The following is a 22,660-nucleotide window of genomic DNA, read 5'->3' on the forward strand; positions in this document are numbered from 1 at the left end:
TATTGTTTTTCCCCTTAAATGTTTCTTCTGTTTATTTTGGCGGATTTACTAGATTATCAGTCTAAATTTAATATCAGATGTAAATAACCTTAGTAAATAATAAAAGCAGTTTTGCAGTAATGAAATTATTTGGCCATCAATGAAAAAAGAATTGCACCCTAAACCCCAAAAACCTAAAACTTATGCCACACTCGTAGGCAACAACTACCATAAGGCATTTGCAATAACTGGAAACAAGTCTTTTGCAATCAGTCCCAAAGTTGTAAAAATAGCTCATGAAATATATATCAATTTCTTGACTGTTGGATGTTTTTAGGATAGCAATTTTAAAGAAATTTTAGCCAACTCCATGTCATCAGACAGGTTCTGTTGGAGGGATTTTTCTTTTATTCTACAGGCCTGGCAGTCATGCAACCTGGGTATGGCTGGTGAAATTGAACTCTGCTTTTCCAAAAGAAGCTGATCACAGTTTATATAAAAAAAAAAAATTGCATGGTGCACATTTGGCTTTTATTAAGAGTCGTTTAGTGATATGGAAATGTAAGTGTGACAAAAACGTAAACACTTATTAAGGGGGCAAATACTTTTTTTACGCAGCTGTGTCGGTAGAAAGGTGTAAAAAAAGTAAAATGCTTTTTTTACCTGCTAATTGCTCAAAGACCTCTGACTGAGCTTGTAGCAGGCCTCTGCAACAGATACATCATCATCGTCATCATGAGCCCTGTATAAAAATAGATTACTAAAATGTTAGCACAGTTTAATCGAATTTCATGTATTAATTTGAAACTATGATGAGAACCAAGAAGTAAATGAATTGTACAAAATAGTGACTTTTGTGTAAGAACTGTACCGTACATAATTGATGGATGAAAAAAGCCAAACTCTATACTTTTATAGACGGTGTTGAAAACTTGTTCTTAAAAAGTTCCTATGACTTTCTTATTATTGATTACTAACATCAGACGAGATTCCGTAGCTCGTATAGTTCACTGTACACTCTCATGCAAACAATAAAGCATAATGTCCAAAATAAAATAAAATATTAACTTTTTATCCATCATCAAAGTTGGTTAATAAACCAAAAAAAAAAACTGCACCATCCCCATTGAAAATAAGGAATAATAAATACACCATAAACCTTATAGAATTCAGTATTAAAATGACGGGGCAAACGATAAGCAAAACTGTAAAATTACACAAATTTTAGTTGGAGTGAGACGTCTTCGTTCAATTTTTTCGCTTCCCATCTCAGCTTCCGCTTTCTCAATTCCGTACACAAAGCTCGGCTGATGACGTGTACACACACACTGCTCTGTCGTTAGCCGCTTAGCTTAGCCACCTGACAGAGTAAAAGGGGCGAAATAAAGAGGACAGAAGGGAAAAGAGGCACACAAAGTGCTTCGGCGACTCCATAAAAAATGGAGACGCTCTACCACCAGACAAACAAGTAAGTGCAGCGGCTGTTTTATGTGGAAACGGTGCCGATTTCGCTAGCCGACTTAGCTTTCTGGCGAAACTATCTTAGCTAGCTAATTAACGGTTCGAGTCAAATTGGAAATAATTATAGAGACACACACACAAATTAATATATTTTTTAATGTGAATGTCTTTGACGGAAAAAAATAATATATAATGTTTACTTTGTTATTTCAGTGTTTCGATTTCTCCTCAATTAATTTTTTTTTTATGTTGGATTAGGCAAATCCAGGAGGTGCAGTCTCAGATGGGACACCTGGAAGGCGCAGACCGTGAATCAGTTCACTGTGAGTAGGACAATGGTGACGGATCGATGCGGCGTGTTCTGGTTCCTTCTGTCCGTGTCGCTGCTGCTGTCGCTGCTCCTGCTGCCACCTCCTCGTCTTAAAGTTCCCATAAATGTTTAGAGGGTTTTCCCCTCCCTGTGGCTTCTCGTTAATGTTTTCGGAACCGCTGGCAGAGGACGGGCTGATGCCTCTCTGGCTGCTTGTTTACCGAGCCTGGTGCCCGTCCCGTCAGCCCTGGGTCGGGACGGGAAGCGGCAGGGTGGGAGCCAGTCTATCCGCCTCCTCAGTCCCTTCACAAACCATGACATCACCATGTATTTTCACCATAAAGAGGATGTAAGCAAAAAAAAAAAGAAAAGAAAAAAGATTTTCATTATGAAGGTTCCCTAAGATATTAACAGCAAAAAAAATAATAATAATAAAAAAAATAGAGACCTGGCATTGCAATAATATTTTTTAGAAAACTCTGAATACTATTTTATTTTATATACATATATTATATCATAAATTCTGTTTAAAACATCTGCACTGTATGTACAATATTTTTTGTCTGGGTCTGATCAGTCTAATATGTGATTGCTTTTCACACTTGTTGCAATCTAAAGAGGTCCAAATGTTAAGAAAGGACAGACAGTGCTGTATTGGTTTGTTTTTACAAATAGAATAAAGATTTAATAGATCTTAAATTGCATGGGGGGGGATAACCCGGTACAGCATAACATAATCCGGCTGAGGTCTGAACTACCAATACTGAATACTAGAGAAAGGCAGCACTGCAAAAACGGACCTAAAAACAAGTAAAATGTTCTTAAAGTTAGTCTATTTGTCCTCGATTTGAGCCAGTAAATAAGATTATCTGCCAATGGAATGAGTATCTTTACCCCTAAAATAAGATAATTAGACATCCTGCACTTGAAATAAGATGATGGAGATGAATTGTTCCTATTTTAAGAGGAAAAATCTTATTCCATTGGCAAATAGTCTTACTTACCTGCTCAAATCAAGGACAAATACACTTATTTTAAGAAAATGTAACTTATTTTTAGTTCTGTTTTGGAATTGAAATGCTGTCCAGCCACAGTTTATAGCTTTCTTAGTTTTCACACCATGCACAGCACAAGGAGCGCCTACCCTGTGTTCACTGGGCATAAAGTTGACAACCCCCCACCCCCCCACCCCCTGTTGCCCACATTGGCAGAAAATCGCGAGCTGAGACAGTAACTGAGTATGATTTCGCTGATGAAAAACAGCCTTTTAAAACGTAAAAAAGATTCACTGATATTTCTGTTCACAGGTGTCGGGATCGCTAATATCTTTTTATCTGTTCTCCCTTTCCTCCTATTCCATTTCTAGTGTTAGAGAACGAGCTACAGGCCAGGATCGACCAGATCTTCAATCACCTCGAACGACTCGAGATCCTGGCCAGCAAGGAACCGCCAAACCGCCGGCAGAACGCCAAGCTGTGAGTGTGGAGCGATCCGGCTGCTGGTGGCCGTAAAAATAAAACAGATCTGACGGTGCGAGGTAGATCTCATAAAGGCAGAGGGCGGAGACGGCTCAATGAAAACATTGCCTCTGAAGCCCCGTCATCACCAGCATTCCTGCTGCATCGGGCAGAGATTAATCCCTGACTTGGGTGAACAGGCCTTAGGGAATGGAGTTTGCTCCGTCCCTAAGCTTTCCTCTGATCCTCGCAGGTCTCTAGGAGGACCAAGGTGAAGCTAAATACCAGGCCTGGGAGAGACTCTTGGGATATTTGGGCTCCAGAATAATCTCTTTATCCAGAAACTCCATGAATATCAGGATGCTGAGAGATATTAAACGCAGTATCTTGCATTTGTTGGCTAAAGGCACTCACCATATATCTAACCGTATAATATGTCCTAAAGGGGTTACTGATAACAAGACGGTTAAAAAGAGTAACATTAAACACCTTTAACAAACGTGGCACCTGATCTGAGCTCTTTATACAATCTGCTGTGTTGTTTCTACAAAATCAAATGGGTCTTCCTCTTTGCTTTTCCATCAGACGAGTGGATCAGCTGAAGTATGACGTCCAGCACCTGCGGACCGCTCTCCAGAACTTCCAGCACAGACGCTACACCAGAGAAGCCCAGGAAAGAGAGAGGGAGGAACTCCTGAGCCGCACCTTCACCACGAACGTGAGCTCAACACGCCTCAATCCAGCGTCGGATGCAAACTGGATTATCAGCGAACTTTAATTCGGAATATTTGAAGTTTAGTGGAAATTAGGAGTTAAGTTGTCTAAAAAGGATCGTCTATTACATTTGTTTTTTATCCCTTAAGGAGATAAAGTCCCTTAAACCTTTTCACTTGTCAAGTTACATCCAAATAAAAACCCTGAATTTATTTGGGGACTTAATGCGACAGACCGACACACATCAGAGCATAATCGTAAGAAGTGTTAGCTTTCATCAACACACAGAGCTTTGGCATGTAGACCAAAATAAAAAATGTTGGTCTCTACAGCTCAGAGCGTCTCTTTTGCCGTGGTTCCTCAAAGCTGCTGGCAAACAAAAAGCAGTAGATTTGGCCCTGGTGTAGATATTAAACTTATTTATCAATTATTCAATCAGGGCAAAATTATTACAGAGAATATCAAATCTTACAACTGAAAATATTAAGTAAAACACAAAGCATTTGTCTTTTAATGACCCTCTTTACATTCTATTTAATTTCAGAGTAAATGGGACCGCATCTATATGACCTTTACTCAAATGCAGACTTCAGTGCCTTAACCTCTGCTTTGAATGAATTTATTAAAACTGGCTAAATGCAATAAGGGCTTTCAAATATAAATGCTGACCCAAATCTTGTTCTTATGTTGCAGCTAGAGCAAAGATAATTTGCAAACTGTGAGACCTTATTTTAATACGGTTAATGAGCAAAACACATTTTTAACTAATGGATCTACAATGATTTACACATGCCTGCCCTACAGAAAATCTGACTCATTTCTTAAATTTAAATGATCAAATGTAGAGCAGATAAAATGTTAATTTTTTTTTTTTATTAATATATATTTAATATATATTTTTAATATATATTTTTTTTGCCCTCAAGTACATTTGACAATTTGGGCCCACATGCCAAAAGGTTTGGTCCCCTGTGCCTTAATGGCGTGTCATTTCAGGTGACGTGTCAGTATGTCTGCTGATGTTCTCTAAACCAGCGGTTCCCAAACTTTCCAGCCTGCGAACCGCAAAACAAGTGCCAAAAAAATACACTTGTAAAATTATGAATCAAGTACTATTATAGTAAGGCCTCTTACAAAAACAGTGCTGCCTCCCTCCTCTGTTAAAATGAGGAATGTTGATCATCTTGTAAGGTTACACTTTGGTACCGGTTTCACAAATAATAATGGTGCTGGGGAATAATAATAATAAAAATATTTTAGCACATCAGCATAAAATCATCTAACCCTAACCCCCCCACCCCACCTTGGGAACCCCTACTCTAAGCCACACACAGAGGGACCCTTTTCAGGTGATCCCTGAATGCAGTTGGTCTTTATTTAGGATTATCAGAATAAAAAGGGGATCAAAAATCCATTCCACACTTTTAAGTATTTTTTTTTGTTTCTAAAAAGCTTTGAAAGTCATCCTTCTTTTCATTTCACCGTTATTTGCTGTTCTGTCCCATAAAATGCCATTGATGTGGCAGCCACTTTAGCAAATCACTGCATCTTTTTATAGCCACATGTTTAGTCTCTCGCTAACAAAAAAAACTGTTGACGCGGTTCAACAGGACGCCGACACCTCCATCCACATAGACGAGAGCATACAGCTGAACAGCGGTTTGCGCAACGCACACCGAGGCATGGATGACCTCCTGGGCAGCGGCAGCAGCATCCTCAACGGCCTCAGAGATCAAAGGGAGACGCTCAAGGTGGGTGCAAATCAACAAAATAACTCTCCTTCTGTGTCCGCGCTAGGCCAGGAGGAACATAATCACATCCCTGAGCCTGTTGCCGGTGTCCCAACTCTTCATGGTAATCGTCTTATTGTTACCAGGGGTATTCAGAGTGGGTGGGTGGGTGAGTCCTTGTTTCCAGGGAGGAGATGGGCTTCCTGGCTTTGGCTTCAGCCTCTTCTTATCAGGGCGTGACTGCCGATCAGCCATGAGAAAGTCCTGACAGAGTAGTGGAGTCGTGGAGGCGGTTGGCCCGCTCCCAAAATCAGATGAATTAGTGCAGATAATGAACAATGTGCCGTGCATTTACAGCTGCTGAAGTCATCACGTGGTAATTGCCGCTGTCGTTAACCGGCTGTTTTTTTTTTTTTTTTTTTTTGGCCCGCAACAGGGGACGCATAAGAAGATGCTGGACGTGGCCAACATGCTGGGCCTCTCTAACACAGTAATGAGATTCATAGAGCGACGAGCCACCCAGGATAAGTTCATCATGATTGGAGGCATGTTGCTGACCTGCGTCTTCATGTTCCTGGTCATCAGATACCTGGGCTGACCACCGCCCACCCGCCCGCTACAGTGGACCAGCCGTGGACATTTAAGGAGCGCATTGTAAATTTAAAGAGATTTTTATATAAAAAAAACTACAAAAAAAGTGCCATTATTTCTGTTTACTTTCAATAGACCTCCCACTTTATTTAGGAAACGCGCTAAAACGGTTCGGCCGAAGAAGTTCCTGTTTGCAGATAGTATTTTTTTTAGTGTGAAACTTTTCTGTTGATCTTTTTCCACGGCTCTCCATAAACATGGACTCTTCTCCACAGCCGTGTTAAAAACACGTTTGTTTCTGTTAATGTTTCAATGCCTGTGAAGTCGTCTGATGTCCAGACAGGTTTGCTTAAACCAGAAGCTACACCTGGCAAAACCATAGGGAATCACCACTTAATAAGCAAACATTTCCATCATAGGATTTAACAGATATATAAACCCACAATTATGATTAATACACTAGCTGCCCATCTAAGCTTTGTAAGACATCTGTGTAGATCGAATATTGGAAAATCTTTTTGTCTTGACAAATTTATCAGCTTGACATCTCTGAAGCTGGATTCAGTTTAATAGAAAATTATTAAAAAATATAGAAACTTTAACTTGGTCCACTTGTATGTTACCTGTAGAGGTAGTCATTGCCCTGCCTCATGGTTGTGATTTATGTAACATAGAAATGTGTATATTTTCTTCAGGTAGCCATCTTTGTTCTACTGAACTACCACAATATGTCATTTACTCTTTGAATACAAATAAATCTGTGTTGACCAAGTAAGTTATCCACTTTGGGACCCGTTTAGGTGTTGATGGGTCAATTCCTCGCTATCCTGATTGGTCAAATTCCATTTGTGTTTTACAAAAGCACAGCAGTGTCTCAATCTGGCTGGACTTTTCCCTCAACTGTCCTAGTTTTCCTTTATCTACAAAACCTATTTTAAAACAATGCAAAGTGTGCAATAAGTTAATTCCCTCTGAATTAAAAAATCTAGATATGGGGAAGCGTGATTCCTGTATACATTATAATAAAACAACTCTACCTCTCTGGCGAGAACAAAGAATTTGGGATTTATTCCAGGTTTGTCTTTATGTAGGATAATTATTTTAGGGTTTATCATAACCTTTTCTGCTAAGGTAATCGAAGCAATTTTTCCCAATAAAAAAAGTAGTTTATCACCTCAACATTGTGCTGATGACAGTTTCTGTAAATAAACTTAATTGTAGCTTCAGTGGGTCTGTCGGCGTTTGCAAATTCAGTTGCACTCGGGCGCCATCTACTGTCTGCTGCTGGTAACTGCAGAATTATTTCAAGAAACAGAACTTGAATAATCAAAACTACACACAAAACAAGAACCGCATGGACTCAAAGTTTTATTTGTTGAAACAGTTATGTTTTTAAAAAATACAGAGTCACTACCTTTGTTATCAGACAGATAACTTGTCTGCGATCCCAGCCGGGCTCAGCGGGAACGACTTTAGAAACTGACCGCGATGAAATACGAATCCATGTTGTAACTCCTCTGCTGTACCAACAGCAGTGTCAACCTTTTTCAGAATGTTAATAGGTTAATCTACAGCGTTTTTATTTACAAAATTACACAAAAAAAGCCAAACAATGCTCCTCCTCTTCTTCTTCCGAAGAGCATTTGGAAAATAATTTAAAAATAAAAATAAAATTATTGCAGTATACTACAATCTTATTGTTACATGATGCAAAAGCACCATCCCAATGTACAGATTTCAGTGCAATTCATTCACACGTACCCTCCGATGGGGGAAACAGGAGCTTTGCCTCAAGAGTATCGCAGATGTTAAAAACCTCTTTGCCACAATTCTCCAAAAGCAGAGAAGACTTCTTCAGTGGCGGTGTCCTGCCAGCGTAGACACCGGTTATTTCATACGGCCATTGGGCGACTTCTTCACATTACACACTGATATATGTACAAATTACAGGAACACAAATTATTCTGAGACCAAGAATTCAATAAAGAGCAGGTAGTTATAAAGGAGAAAAGGATCACACGTCGATGAGGCGTCACAAAAATAAAAAAAAAAGGGCTTAAGCTGTTTTGTTTCTGTAACAAAATCTACTTCCCGTCTCGACATGATCCTCTGTGGAGTCTCGGTTAATGTGGATCTCGTTGGGGGGGCCAAAATGAGCGTAAATGAGGAAAACTTAAACTCCAGTGGTTAGTGTAGTTGTGAACGCAGCCCAAATCGGTTTCTAAAAACAACCTCTTTACGTCTACAAACCGGCCTTCAGACCAGGAAACATGGGTGGGGGGGAGAAAACACGCAAACCGACCAATAAAACAACTGCTAGTGTCGACCTTTTGAACCAAACGCAGGCTGCGCCATGTAATGAACATGTTTGGCAGAGCCTGCGACGCCGCTGTGGTTTTACCGACACGTCTGACTTCCCCGCACACCGACCAAACGGCCTCGTCTCTACCTCTAAACCAAGATGGCTGCGGCGGCCGAGTGCCGCTGACGTCCCGTTGCACATCTGTTTAGCGCTCAGGAGCCGTGGTTAGGCGGGTGCTGGAGGTCCTGCCCTGAGAAGATCGGGTGCAGAAGCGGGTGGAGCTGGAGAGCCGCCGCCGCGGCAGCCTGAGAGGGCCGGGGGGCGAATAGTGTCGGATAGAGGGCGGTGTGCGGGACGTGGTGCAGCGCCAGCGGCGTGTGGTGCAGCGCCGACGCGGGGATGATGTGGATCGGCTGACCGGAAAGGAAGGCCGTGTGGTGGGCGGGGATTAGCCCCGCATGCCCCAGCGAGTGTCCTAAAGAGTGACCCAGAGAGTGTCCTAGAGGGGACAAGGAGATGGGGGTGAGGTGGTGCTGGGGAATGTGGTGCACCTGGGCCAGCTGGGCATGCGCAGGGTGAGGGTGGTGCGCGTGTGCCGGGTGGATGCCCATGGCTGCGGCGGTGGCTGCGTGGTGCTGCAGGATGGCGTGCTGGACAGTGGTGATGGACGTGCCGGACGCTACGGAGACCGTGGGCTGCTGGATGTGGATCTGTTGCAGAGCCGGGGGCGGCGGCGCCGGGGCCAAGTTGGCGGCGGCTGCGGCGGCCGCGGCGGCGGCTGCGGCCGAGGGGAACGCCTTGACCTGCTTGGCCAGGAGCTGCTGCTGAATGTGCTGCTGTGCAGCCTGCTGCAGCTTGCTGTATTTCTCCATCTCCTCCGGCGTGAACGTGATGGGCTGACTCTCCAAGGGCGCCAGTCCGTCCTCCTGGGCCTCCATGCCGTCCTCCTCCAGGCTGGGCGGAGGGTAAGCGGGGTACCCGTGCACCGGAGGCTGCTGTTGCTGCATCTCGGGCATGATGGACTCCATCATGGGGTTCTGGGCGGGGTCTTGACCCGGTTCCGCTTGGTACTGGGGCATCATCATGGAAGGGTCCTGTTCAAACAGCGGCTGGGGCTCTTGGTGCGCCTGCTCCTCTGCACTCGACTGTTCTGGAGTCTCTTCCTGTGTCGCCGTGTTCTGTGGGGCCTCCTCCACCTTCTGCACCGGCGGGGCTGGAGGCGGTGGAGGAGGAGGGAACTCCCTAATAGGTTCTACTAGGATAACCTCGCTGTCCGCTTCAGAACCCTTTCCCCTCGCCGACTTCTCGCCCTCGTCGGGTCTCGTCAGGGGGATCAGTGGCTTCTTCCCGGCCTGCAGCTTACCAAAAAGGGGCAACATGGCTTTGCTTCCCAGGGCTGGCGGTAATTTAGGACCGAAGTAACCCACCGGTGGGTCTTTAATCTTCAGCCCAGACTTTGTTCCTGACGCAGAATCCTCAGAGCTCTTCTTGGACTGGACCCTCTCCAGCAGCTGCCGCGCCGTCAGCATATTCTTGTGTTCCCCGGCGTCGCGAGAGCCGACCGGCCTGAGCGTCTGCGACGTGGAGGCATGGCTGCTGCGGTTGAGGCTCCGCGAGGACGAGCGAGGCGACTGGGAGCGATAGATCCGAGAGCGGTTGAAGTCTCTGCGGTGCGTGTCGCTGTCGGCTCGAGCCCGGGCGCCGCGTCGGTGTGGGGAGCCTTTGTTGGAGCTGGAGGAGCGGCTCGCCGAGCTTCGGCTGCGGCTGTAGCTGCGCCGCCACGACCTGGTGCTGGTGCTGCGGCTCCAGCTGCTGGAACTCCTGGAGCTGCTGCGTCGGTGCCGCCGGTGCCGCTTCCTCCTGCTGTAGCTGCGGGAGCGCGAGCGGGAGTCGTCTGAGGAGGACGAGGAGTACTGATGTCTCCTGGACCGCCGGCGACCTCGACTGCCCCGCCGCTCGTACTCGGAGTCCGACGAGCGCTTGGAGCGGCGCCGCCTGCGGCCCTCCGTGCTGTAGTCGCTGTAGCTGTCCGAGTAGCTGCGGCTGCGGCGGCTGTAGCCGCTGCTCCTCGCCGAGGAGCGGCCGGAGCTGCTGGAGTAGGAGCGGCTGCGGGAGGCGTTGCCGCGGTGGCGGCGCCGGCTGCTGCCGCGCCTCTCCCCCCGCCTCGAGGAGCGGCTGCAGGAGCGCCTGGACTCCTCGCTGTGGTGGCGGCGCTGCTCCCGCGGGCTGGACCGGTGGTGACGCGAGTGCTGGGCGCTGGAGCCGCCCTCCTCCTCGCTCTCGCTGCTGGGCGGTCTGCCGTGGTCGGGACTTTTGTGGGCGGCGGAGGAGCAGGACGCGCCGTGCCCGCCGTCGGTCTTTTGTCTCTTTGAGCTCCCGTGGTCCTCTGAGGAGGGGGTCTTGTCGTTGGCTTTGCCGCTTCCTCCTTGCTCCGCTCCGGATTTAGAAGGCACTTCCTTTGCAGCCCGTTTCCGTTTACCCAGCTCGGCTCCGGCGGATCCTCCGGCGGCGGGCTGAGCGGAGGAACCAGCGGCTCTATCTTCAGACTTTGCCTTTCCCTTTTCTCTGTCGTCACCAGCGGCCTCTTCCTGACCCGGATCTTTGTTTTTGCTCTTTTTCCGTTTGTGTTTCTTCTTCTTTTTAGGTTTTTCCTGCGCTGCCTCGGTATTCTCCTCTGCGTCTTTGGCTGCGTCCTTTTCCTTTCCTTCGCGTTTTGAATGTTTCCCGGACTTCTTGTGCTTCTTCTTCTTCTTCTTCTTTTTCTTTTTCGCGCTGCTGCTGCTGCTGGCAGTGGCGGGTTTCTGCTCATCGGGTTCAGGCTGACTGGGATCCTCCTTCGCTGCAGGCTTGCCCTTCTCAGTGCATGTTTCAGGTGCGGGTGTTGCAACGTCGGCTGTTGAAGCCGCTCCGTCTTGTCCTTTGTCACCGGCCTCTTCGACGGCCTTGGGGGACTTCGCCGCTTTGCCGCCTCGCAGCCCTTTATTTCGCGACAGCTTGAAGTCAAAGTACAGAGGGTTACAGCTGTAAGACAGAGAAGGCTCAGTTTTTGTAAACTCAAGCAGCTCCGTCGGCCACTGCAAAGTGGTACTTTCGTCTTTGCTCAGGACGGGGAAGAAGGGCCCCGTTGGGATTTTTGGACCGGGGTTTGAGTCGGCGGCGCTCTGGGGGCTCTCTGCTTTCTGGATGGAGGCGGGCGCAGTGGACGCTGGGTCCGGAGCACCAGGAACGACGCTTTCCTCCACCTTCACTTTGGGCGGCGAAGGCGGCGGCGGCACCGGCTCGGCCGCCGACGCCTCGTCCTCTTGTTCTTTTTCAGTCTTATCACACTCAGTCGCTTTGGACTCGCTCTGATCAGAACTTTCTTCGGCCTTTTGCACTTCCTCCATTTCCTCTTCGTCCTCGTCGTCTTTGCTCGGACACTGCTCCGACGCCTTCATGAACAGCAAAAACTGAAAGTTGGGCTTCACCCGGCAGTGGGCCGGGGGTATATAGTGGTAGTACTGCGGCTCTTGTCCAGAAAACCCTTCGTCCTTTTTCATCATCATCTTGAGTTTGTTTAAAGTCGACGCCAACGAGCCGCCGTCGTCAGCCTGCTGCGCCTCCTCTGCCCCAGCAGCGCCGCCTTTCTCCCCTCCCTCATCTCCTTCGGCTGCCCTCCTGGGACTGTCTGTGCTGCAGCCGGACGTCTCGTCCTGTCCCCCGGCCTTCTCCCCTTCCTGGTTCTCCTCATCCTCCTTTGCCTCCTCGCCATGATCGGCAAAGACGGCGGCTGCCGTCTCCAGCTTCACGGGGGCTTTCTTGGCGAAAGAGAACGACACGCTGACTTTAGAGGCGCCACTGGGAGTTGGGGATGAGGACGTGTTCTTCCCCAGAGAAAAAGTAATAGCCGGGCTGGGCTTTGGGGAGGAGCGGTCGGTTTTCTCTGACGGCGATCCCTCAAGGGCGGCGTCTGTCACAACGGGGTTCTCCATTGTCACGCTTTCGTCTCCTTCTTTCTCCCCGTCAACAGCGACTGTTGTCGTTTTGAACATGGGGCCGCTGCCAGGAGTGCTACAAGGCAAAACAGAAACAGTTTCAGCTAACATGTGAACATATGTATTTTTTTTAAAAACACATCCAGTGCTTGAAGGATAGTTAAATGCCAGGCTCTGCCAGCAGGAGGCGCCCCAGTTAAATGTTCGTACCGGTCCTGTTTGTCCTGCTTCCTCTGCTCGGCCAGAACGTGCAGCCGACGCAGCATCTTCTCGTGCTTCTTCCCGTCTTTCCGGGAACGGGAGGACACATTGCGAGCGAACTCTCTCTGCTTCAGCTCTTTTAACCTCTGCAATCACATTTAGAAGAACATGCGTTTGGTGTATTTAGCGTTCTGAAATACTCCTTCCACGCATGTCCTCTACTTCCCGTTAATCTGCCGGCAATTAGGGCTGAACGATTTTGGAAAATAATCTAATTGCGATTTTTTTTTTTTACTATTGCGATTTAATGCGATTTTTTTCCCCCCAGTTTAATTTATCATGTCTTTGAAAACATATACAAACAATAAATAAATTTGTTTCCTCGCTGTGCAGATTAGTTGCTAAAAGACCCGCAGCATCTAAACTCAGAGCAGAAATGATTTCGTTCTGCCTACGATATATTTCAACCAAAATTGCAATTTTGACTTTTCTCTGCGTTAACCACAAACAACAAAAATGGCCTCTAAATAAAGATGTTTGTAAACAACGACTATTTAAAACAAGAACTTTCAATGTTTCTGTTAATCAGAATATTATTCAAGAGAACAGCTTTTAGTTGATTTGGACATTGATCCTTGTTGAACATAAAGTGCAAACAACAAGCAAGTCTATGTATTAAACTGATTGACCTGTACTTAATGCTATATATGATTATATGAACTCTAAAACAAGTAATAAAATTAGATTATCTCACTGCTGCAACTGTCTTCCCTTCCATGTGGAGGCAAATCCACTTCAAACATTTTACCAACACTTAATGGACGTGTCTAATTCCCTAATTGTTACATAGCCAAAAATTGCAGACTCTGCAATTTGGAAATTGGGTCTTTTTAAATCGCGATTATATTGAAAATGCGATTAATTGTTCAGCCCTACCGGCAACTGAATGCTTGAGGATCTCGTCTGACCAGATTTCCTTCTGCTCATATCCTCTTCGCTTGCCAACAAAATAACGTTTGCGGGATGATCAGAGAAGAAGAGAATCTTTAGCAGAGCTCTTATTACTTGGCAAATCTTGAGGGGAATATAATGCTTATTTGCTTTGGCTCTCTCCCCTCACATGCACAGAGATGACATCTGAAAATGCTGCTTTACTAAACAGATGAGCCCAAATGCTTTGGAGGCTCAACGACGAATAGAAATACCTGTTTGTGCGCGTGGTCGTACGAGTTGATGTGGTTGTCAAACTCCTGGTGTTTGGTGTACTGCTTGTCACAAAGCTCGCAGTAGAAATTTGCTCTCAGGTCTTCCAGGGCTTTTGCGATAGCCTTCTCCTTTTCCACCTGGTCCTATTTGGTGAGAGAGAGGTTTTGAAAAAGATCAGAAAATAGAACAATCGTTACTTTAATCCTTTTTACCAGCTTTAATAAAAAAAAAAACACCTTGTATTTTTGCCGCAGCTCTTCTGTGTCCTCTTTTTCCACTTCAAGCACTCTCCGCTTCTCTGTGGCATCCTCAGCATAGTCCAGCTAGACGGAGAAACACAGCGACGCTCAGTAACTTTTCTAAACTTTTCTACATTTCTAATGCTGGAAAGACATCCAAGTCCTTCTTTAATCATAAATAATATGCAGAGAAAATAAAAGGCCAGACATGACCCAGGGTGGGTACTGACATTTAAAAAATGCCAGTGATGCAGAGAGAACAATTTAACCTTCTGCATCTTTGCTGAAGGCCTGACAACTTTTGCTACCAGAGGAGACAAACACCAAACGCTCTTTGGTGTGGAAGTTTAATAATCTCCACGGTTCTGATTGGTACATTTTCTTGCCTTAGCCCTAATTTTTAAAAAGTTAATTTCATGACTTTTCATTTTCCTCTGAATTAACCACTGAGGACGAACACTGGCAGGTGTGTATATACCTGCATTTATTTACGCTGGCATTAACATCTAAATCAAATGGGTCATACTCATAAAAGTGAGAAGTTTGGGTGTTTAGGATTCAGCCTTGTGATTTAGATGTTTTATCCTGTCCTTGAAGAAAAGACACAGTGCTGTATGACGCCCGCCTTGGGATTGTAAGACATGATAAATAATTTAGCGCTAACAAATATGCATTTGCCATAAACTTCTTTATGGCAAAGTTTGTGATTGAATGATTGCTGGACACTGCTGCATCAGCTTTAACTCAAGTGTGCCACAGCTTTGGGATGTGTAGGTTTTGTGTCATGTAAAAAATAAAAAAAAATAAAAAAATAGATACGATGCTTCAGATTTTGGTGTCAAAAAGAGATTTGCAACAGAGGCAAGAACAAAATAACAGTGACTCAGTTAATTCTAGGGATGGGAATCGAAAACCGGTTCCAATTCCATGGCACCGTTTGGCAGCTCGCGTAACGATTCTCTTATCGATTCTAGGCAGCACGACTTACGTCACATTTTTTACGCAAGTTACGCACACGGTATTTAGTAAGCAAGTACGACGTGACCAGGCGTAAGTCTAGAAAAGCAAAACAAAAAAAATGACGCCCCATCGGGTAAAGCGATCGAATGTCCGGTCAACAAAGAAAAAAAAAGAAAAAAAAATCAGGGGATCATTAGCTATACCTAAAACTAATACGTTTGTGGTGATTTAATGAATTTAGCGTTAATCAATAAGAAAATAAAAGCATAAATTGTCGTCTCTATCACTGTGTAGGGGGGTGGCCATTATTGCCCGACTTCACATCCTGTGACGTAATGTCACAGGATGTGAAGGCACTGCGCTCTACAACAACAATTGTTTCGGATTTCCAGAGGACTTCACTATTGAAATTCACGAGAGCTATTGTTGAAGCAACAATCACCACCTGCATGGCGGTTGGATATTCCAATAGATCAGGTAAAAGTGAAAAACAAAATCAGTTTTTTCACCTTTCCAATTCATGATCCACACCAGGGGCTCTTTTGTTGGATTACCAACTTGCCATCAAACTTCTGGCCAGAGAGAAAAAACGTCGTCTGTAGCCAACATTTTAAAGAATAATGTCTTCAAGATGACAGGACAGCGAGACTTTTCGGTATGTTTTTCTTTTATATAATGTAGAATTTGCGGGAAAACTTTTTTACCGACCAGAGGGGCGGAGTGATATGACACACTTCGGTAGATTGCTCACTGCTACGAAGCCCACTTATTTTATGCGACTTTGGTCTTGTTTTTTCTAAAGTTGCTTGTAAATTTCATAAGTTGTGGGGTTGGAGTTTTTTTGGGCTTGTTTCTGAAAGTGAGGTCGCTTGTTTGTGGTCTAAACTAGGTTACGCTGAAATATCCCTCCGCCTCATAACGCACTGCAGCTCATCCTGACAGCAGCAGAGAGTAAACTCAGAAGGAGCCGCTCTGCCCGTATTTTCTGCAGTCTACAGTTGCAATAACTGATGATAACTGCTGGAAGTAGATTAGGCGGTGCAGATCACCATTTTGAGCAGACATTGGTTCTAAAGATGAGTTTTATACTCATAACACTGCAGAACCCAACCCATAAGCCATACTTTAATGCTTATTTGTTGTCTTTTTATGTCTCTAAAATGTTAAATTAGCATTACTTTAAATTTAAATGCTTAATACAATGTCTATTTTTGTTTAAGAGGTTAAAAAAAAATTCCCCAAATTGGAATCGATAAGAGAATCGAATCGTTTCACAGAACCGATAAGGAAATCGGAATCGTGAAAATCTTAATTCCCAACCCTAGTTAATTCAGACGGCCGTCAGCAAAGTAGCTGATGTTGGGAGGAGAATCTACACTGAAATTAATCACTGCTAGCTGTGAAACTAGTAAATCTTATACCAGTAACCAGCAATGTCCTGCTTTCCTGAAGCCATTATTCAACTCTGCGTGGTTCCCATGATGTAAGAGTTGCCTCTACAACCTCTGAGCGTTAACTTAAACATAAAAAAAAAAAAAAAAAATGGATAAATTCAGCATCTTACCTCCATCTCCATTCGGCCCATTCCCATGACATCATATTTAAGAACAATGGGCACAGGGTCGGTGCGTCCTGAGGCAGAAGAGACAGAGAACACTAGTTGAGTTTTTGAGACGGGGGGGGGGACGAAACGCTAACTCGAAGACGGCCTGCTTTTAGAGCGTAGGGTGAGGGTTAGAGATTTTTTTGTTTGTTTGTTTGCCTTGAAAGTGCAAAGAGACCAGAAAGCTACAGTGAACCAAACACCAGCCATTCTCACAGCTTACTGCAGCCAACTCCTCAACGAATGTAGGTTTGCATTGCAGACGATTAATTAAATTAAGTGCAGCTTTGTTAGACTTCTGGTGGATTAAATAAAGAAAAGGACGTCTTTTACCACCACCGTTGCCCTTCCCCGTGCATTTCTTGCTAAAGCTCTGTTAGACCATTAAACCAAATTTATAGGGAAGTGAAAGCCTTCGTCGCTAAATCCTTCATGGAAGAGGAACTTCTAAACATCTATAAAGCCAATGGCGACGTCTCTTGCAGGACTGTCTGCAGCAAACACTTTTCTCTCTCTCTCCTGGGGTCAATTTTGTCTGGCCCGCTTTTATTATTACGATGTCAAAAAGAATAATTTCCTATCCCCTTAAGTTCTGGAGCTTATGTAAGCTGTGAAAAGAGCTAGAACAGAAGGAAATTAACTTTAGAAAAATAAAACCAAAAGACAACCAAAACAGAATGAAACGTCATAGATATGAAATATTAAAAAAATCAAAACTACCTTAGAGATTGACACAAATTGCTTAATCCACTTATAATCAGCCAAACAAAGCAGAGAGAATGTAAAAAAAAGAAAGAAAAAAAAAAAAAAGGAAATAAAATTAAGACACAAGCACTGAACTACAGCAGAGTGACGTCACAGGCCAGGTGTCGCCATGTTGACAGTGCAAGGGAGGGGGATACTTACCTGATAAAACATGGGGGGGGGGGGGTGAGTAGGAGGAGGAAAGGGGAGGACGGACAAACAGATAGAAAGACAGGGGAACCTCATAACAAAAAAAAGCATAAAGAGAATTTGGACTACTCTGCTGCTCCTGATGCCAGCCAGATAACAAAAACTAATCTTCCTCATGGCCATTTTTATTCACTTTGGTTTCAGTTTTTTCTTTTTTTCCATATATTCACAATTGTCTCCCTCACATGCATTTCTAGGCATGCCATTGGGCTTCTAAAAAAAATACGACCCTGGACAGATTTGCTCTAGATTTATAGGTTAGGGTTTGAATGCCTCTAAAAAAAAATATATAATCAAAGGGGAGTCGTTTCCTGGTTGAACTGTGTAAGGTAGGACAGACGTTTGATGTAATTATCTGTTTCATTCCTGAGCTCGCCTTGGGTGACTAAGTCATAACAGCCCAATGACTTATTCGCTCTGAAATCGCTGATGCGTGGACTCTGTAACATGTCTCCGCCTGCCTGGACTTCCAGTCCCACTGCAGTGTCTCTTAGTCGGACAAGCTTTTCATCTAATTTCTTAGGCTTACCTCATGGTTCTCAGTGCCGTATCTAAAATGAGGAAGTAAGAGGACACGGCTGTTGACGCGACACTGAGGACACGAGTAGACTGAAAGGCGCGTGGTTTCACACGCCTTTTTTTTTTTTTTACGAACGGCATCGGAGCAGCGAAGCCAAAAGAGAGTCTGGACTGTTAGCCAGACACTGCAGTGGTCTGTCTGAACTGAGTCACAAGCGAGGCCCAGAGCTGAAGACTGACGGACGATTACAGTCATCCCAAACTATCACCAGTCCTCGTACACAGTGACAATACCTGCACATTACCCCATTCCAGTGTGAAAAATAAAAAAAAAACAGAGGGACGAGACGAAAAACAATGTGCGGCTAAATCACAAGGTGTGAATCACAAGGTTAAAAAAAAAAAAAAAACTGAAAACAAAATGACAAAATGTTCTAAGAGTAATACAGATGCATGGTAATATACAAGCAGCAGAATGAGGACTAGGACAGAGAGAATTGAAAGCCTATGTAGCATTGGTGCTCTGATGAGAGGAAAATGAAAATAATGGGAGAAATTAAAAAGAAAAACAACAAAAAAAAAAATTCAATTGGGGGATAAAATAACATTTACCACTAAGTTTACCATCAGCACAACATGGGCAGGATCAAATCGCTGTAAAAAAGAAACACCAATTGGTTAAGCAGGAAGATTGAGGCACATAGAGAAGGGCAGGTGGGGTTGGGTGTGTAGTGGAGGGGAGGGGGGGTTCAGGGCATTTATTACCAGAGGGCCTTCCGTGAGTCACCGCCCACCCCCACCCACCTCATCCCTTTACTCAGGGCTAGGTGCTTACAGGAATCTCCTCTCACCACTTATTCAAACCGCTTGTCCAAGTCCCCAGGACCCTAAAGTGGTGTTGTCGTGCATTTTGACTGAAAATGTAACCCAAGAAACCAGACGACCCCCCCCCCCCCCCCCGATCTTAGCTTTTCCACTACAGGATATCATGATCAGTAACTTTCATATAATCAAGCTATAGGTCATACAGTTAACTATAAATCAAAAGGGAAAGTTCGCATTTTGAATTGTATTTATCTTAAAAAAAATAAAATATAAAAAAGCAGAGGTGCAACGCACACCAAAAACAAGTCTGCGTAAAAACAGAGCAAAGGAATAAAACCTAGAATTTCTCATCAAGGGTTCGGGTTACAGGCAGCTCTGTGTTTACTGGTCATTAACAACCTGTAGTGAAAAAAGCAGCTACAGCACATCAAACTATGTATACCATACACATATATAAAAAACAGGTTTTACTTTGGGACAGCAGAGAAAAAAAAATAAATATTATAGAGCCTTTTAAAAAAAGAACACCAGATATAGTCTCTTATTTATAGACTAATACATTTAGGCACGGGCCAGTGGAAGATTCTCACAGTACTCGTGTGAAAACACCATGGTTTCACATCATCACTGTATTCACTCCATATAAAAACATAACCCAATTGCTTTCGTAACAAAACTAAAAGCTATAATTTCTATTCTATTGTCAAAGAAAAAAACTGCCATTGCAGTTATAGAAATGTTAGATTTGTAAAATGGATTCTGATAAACAGACTTAAGGAAAACCAGATCGAACTAGCAGGAAATTTAGAAGTAATTTTTGAGCGGTTATCATAATGTATCTTTTTTGCTGCTTCTGCTCCTTATAGAGTAAAACTAGTGATGTACGATATATTGGCATTAACATCGTTTGGGGTGATGTTACTAATTTTTTAACAAATTGCATTCACTTGTATAAAGTAAAACTGGGCCAATATTAAAAAAAAAAAACTATATGTTTGTGTGCATGGTGCCAGTAGCGCTGGCAACAAAATCAAATGCACGCCTTAGTGAAAACGTCCAAATTGTGTCCAAAGTGTCAATACTTTGTGTGGCCCATCCTTATTTTCCAGCACCACCCTAACTCTCCTGTCCATTGAGTTCAGTGAAGCTGCTCAGGTTTCCAGTGGAGTACTTTTCTACTTCTATACTTCTGTTTGAGGAATCCCCCACAGAAGCTCAGAAGGGTTTAGGTCTGGAGACATTCGTGGCCAGTCCAGCACCTTTACCCTCAGCTGGAATCCTGCCCCGCCACCTGGTTTCCAGGAGGAGGGAATGTCTGCTTCGGTAGATGTTGGCATCCATGCTTCCTTTGATGAACTCGGCCCCAAAACATGACACTTCCACCACCACGCTTGACTGTAGCCTCGACACATTTGTCCTTGTACCTATCACCTGTTTGTCGTTACACACACTCCAGACTATTACTTGAAACCAAGGACAATAGCGGCGCAGGAGCTAGGAAGTTTGTCCTGCAACCATGAACCTAATAAATGTATCTTGGTGTCATTCAGTTCTGGGAATCCACGTCCTTAGCTAAATGGATTCTGATAAACAGACATAAGGCCCATTCATACCCTACGTTTGGCCTACACGTCCGTATTTCTGTCCGTACGTTCTATCCGTTGACTTCATACCTCCGTTCGTTGAGGTGCGCAATAACCAATATTTCCTCTAGGTGGCAGTGCTGGGCGCCAATGATTCGTCACTGATCAAACATGGCGACGGTCCAAGACGTGATTTTGTTGTATTTGCTACGTAAGTAAACTTTTTGTTTGTCCCTGTGCCCCGGACACGACACATCATATATGTGGGTAGTTGCGGACAAGCTCCGCAAGTCGTTCCTCGAATCCCGCCATTGTTTAAAGCCCAGAATTACAACCTTCTTCGTGATTTTGTTGACATTTTGTACTACAAACTCAATAGCGCCCCCCACCGTTTCCGGTAGTATTGCTCCGTATTGATCCGTTTCGTCCGTAATCGTAAGCTCCCAATTTTCGTGTCAAAGTACGGACGAAATCGACGGTTAGAACGTATGAAACACTCCACACGTATCCGTATCCGTCTTTTACGTGAGGTATGAATGGGCCTTTAGTCTGCTCGTCCGATGCTAATAAACTTATTAGCACAACCTGTAAGCGAACTGCTTGCAGTTTTGTGGGATGACAGCCTTGCAGACCAACGTGATGGTGTGTGCGCCGTATGGTCCGTGCTCTTGATACGATGCAGAGGACATGAACTCAACCTGTTTTGTCGACCGTGGCGAGGCCTGTCCTGAGTGGAACCTGGCCTGTTAAAGAGCTGTATTCTCCTGACCACCATACTGCAGCTCAGGATGTTGGCAATCTTCTCGGCCTCTTTATGTAAAGCAGCTGGGTTTTTTTTTTAGATCCACGTCTTTGCCATTAGGTGCTATGTTGAACTTCCGGTGAGCAGAAGGAGTGTGTGAGAGCAGTAACACCAGACACCTGCTCCCCATTCACACCTGAAGACTGGTAACACTGACAGGTCGCATGACACCGGCGAGGGAAAACGGCTATTTGGCCACAGTTTGGACCTTTTTCACTTAGGAGTGTACTCACTTTTCTTGCCAACAGTTCAGACATTAAAAGACAGCAAGTTATTTTGATGGGACAAATTTACACTTTTGTAAACACTGTACACTGAATACCATCTTCAGCAAGAAATTATACATTTACAAAACTTTGAGGGACGTACTCACTTTTGTGAGATACTAGATCATAGAAATATAATATATATTGGTAAATATCGGTTACAGTAATATTAATATCGGATATTGATACTGCCCCAACTTTTCATATCGGTGCATCCATAAAGAGTATAACAAACAGATATTGGGTAATTAGATGGACTATCACCTCACCAAGAAATCTTTGTCATTACGATTGTACATTCCAGTGAAATTTGCCTTCTGCATTCAAACCCATCCCTTAGGGAGAAGTGGGCAGCTATCACAGCGCCCAGGGAGTTACCTGGGGCTAAGGGTCTTGCTCAGGAACCCAAAGTGGCAGTCTGTGGGGATCGAACCGGGTACTGGGAACCTTCTCAGAGCTCACTGCTCTAACCATTAGGCCACCACTCCCCAGGTAGCCAGTTTGCAGACAACACCTTAAACATGATGCTCATAGCTTGCTGATAAGAGTCAAAGTGTCCCACCATGAGGCTGTGTTCTTGTTAATCAAAAACATGTGTCTCTTGTAAGCGATGGAGAAATGCAGGAGCCAGCTGACCAGCAGTGTGCAGCACAAGGTGGGAGATGAATACAAATCTAACAGTTAAGATACAAGTGTTACAAAAAAAAATGACAAAAACAATAACGTATACTTTTAAAATACTGTTTCTATTCCTTCTTGCATATGTTTTTGTAAAATAAGCACGCCTTCAGACCCCCGTTACCCAAGCAAGGTAGAATCAGATAACTAGACAACAGCATGCTGGTTTTTGGGTTGAGTGAGTAATTCAGTGATGAAGTGTGGTTTGTGCGACGAGCTGGTCGCAGAACTTTAAAAAAAAAAGTATGAGCAAGACTTGAAAAGTTATTAGGCAAGATAATTTATGTTGAAATCATTTGTTTGGCC

General features: G+C 44.4%; 2 protein-coding genes across 8 annotated transcripts in view; one reads left to right on the top strand and one right to left on the bottom strand.

The window, feature by feature from the left end:
• Positions 1–1,251: 1,251 nt before the first annotated feature.
• gosr2 (golgi SNAP receptor complex member 2) lies at positions 1,252–7,421 on the top strand. 3 transcript variants are annotated; one of them, XM_021324642.2, is made up of 7 exons: positions 1,252–1,447; positions 1,699–1,763; positions 3,117–3,225; positions 3,793–3,925; positions 5,532–5,672; positions 6,088–6,141; positions 6,237–7,421. In XM_021324642.2, the coding sequence occupies exons 1-7, from the start codon at positions 1,419–1,421 to the stop codon at positions 6,375–6,377; spliced, it is 672 nt and encodes a 223-aa protein (XP_021180317.2). In that variant the 5' UTR covers positions 1,252–1,418; the 3' UTR covers positions 6,378–7,421. The 3 variants fall into 3 exon arrangements, with proteins under 3 accessions (XP_021180317.2, XP_036003766.1, XP_012734425.2); XM_036147873.1 differs by lacking the exon at positions 6,237–7,421 and having other exon boundaries at positions 1,253–1,447; positions 5,532–5,775; positions 6,088–6,215; XM_012878971.3 differs by having other exon boundaries at positions 1,256–1,447; positions 6,088–6,302.
• A 169-nt stretch (positions 7,422–7,590) lies between these two features.
• The window catches only part of gpatch8 (G patch domain containing 8), a 30,471-nt gene continuing 15,401 nt past the window's right edge, over positions 7,591–22,660 (bottom strand). For 4 of the 5 annotated variants that reach the window (XM_012878902.3, XM_012878924.3, XM_012878941.3 and 1 more), the window contains 5 exons: positions 16,689–16,756; positions 14,162–14,248; positions 13,925–14,068; positions 12,729–12,865; positions 7,591–12,594 (listed from right to left, as the gene is read on the bottom strand). In XM_012878902.3, the coding sequence (XP_012734356.2) occupies positions 8,757–12,594; positions 12,729–12,865; positions 13,925–14,068; positions 14,162–14,248; positions 16,689–16,756 (4,274 nt within the window). In that variant the 3' untranslated portion in view covers positions 7,591–8,756. Of the gene's footprint in view, positions 12,595–12,728; positions 12,866–13,924; positions 14,069–14,161; positions 14,249–16,688; positions 16,757–18,812; positions 18,855–22,660 lie in introns of all 5 variants that reach the window. The other variant, XM_036147844.1, reaches the window with a different exon arrangement.

Source organism: Fundulus heteroclitus, chromosome 16 (genome assembly GCF_011125445.2).
Source record: "Fundulus heteroclitus isolate FHET01 chromosome 16, MU-UCD_Fhet_4.1, whole genome shotgun sequence".
NCBI lineage: Eukaryota > Metazoa > Chordata > Actinopteri > Cyprinodontiformes > Fundulidae > Fundulus > Fundulus heteroclitus.

Bases quoted from the DNA above. Each gene is read 5' to 3' on its own strand.
- gosr2 (XM_021324642.2), top strand. From the start codon at position 1,419: ATGGAGACGCTCTACCACCAGACAAACAA. The intron at 1,448-1,698 runs GTAAGTGCAGCG...ATGTTGGATTAG, and splicing joins CTCTACCACCAGACAAACAA to GCAAATCCAGGAGGTGCAGT. The intron at 6,142-6,236 runs GTAATGAGATTC...CCTGGTCATCAG, and splicing joins TGCTGGGCCTCTCTAACACA to ATACCTGGGCTGACCACCGC.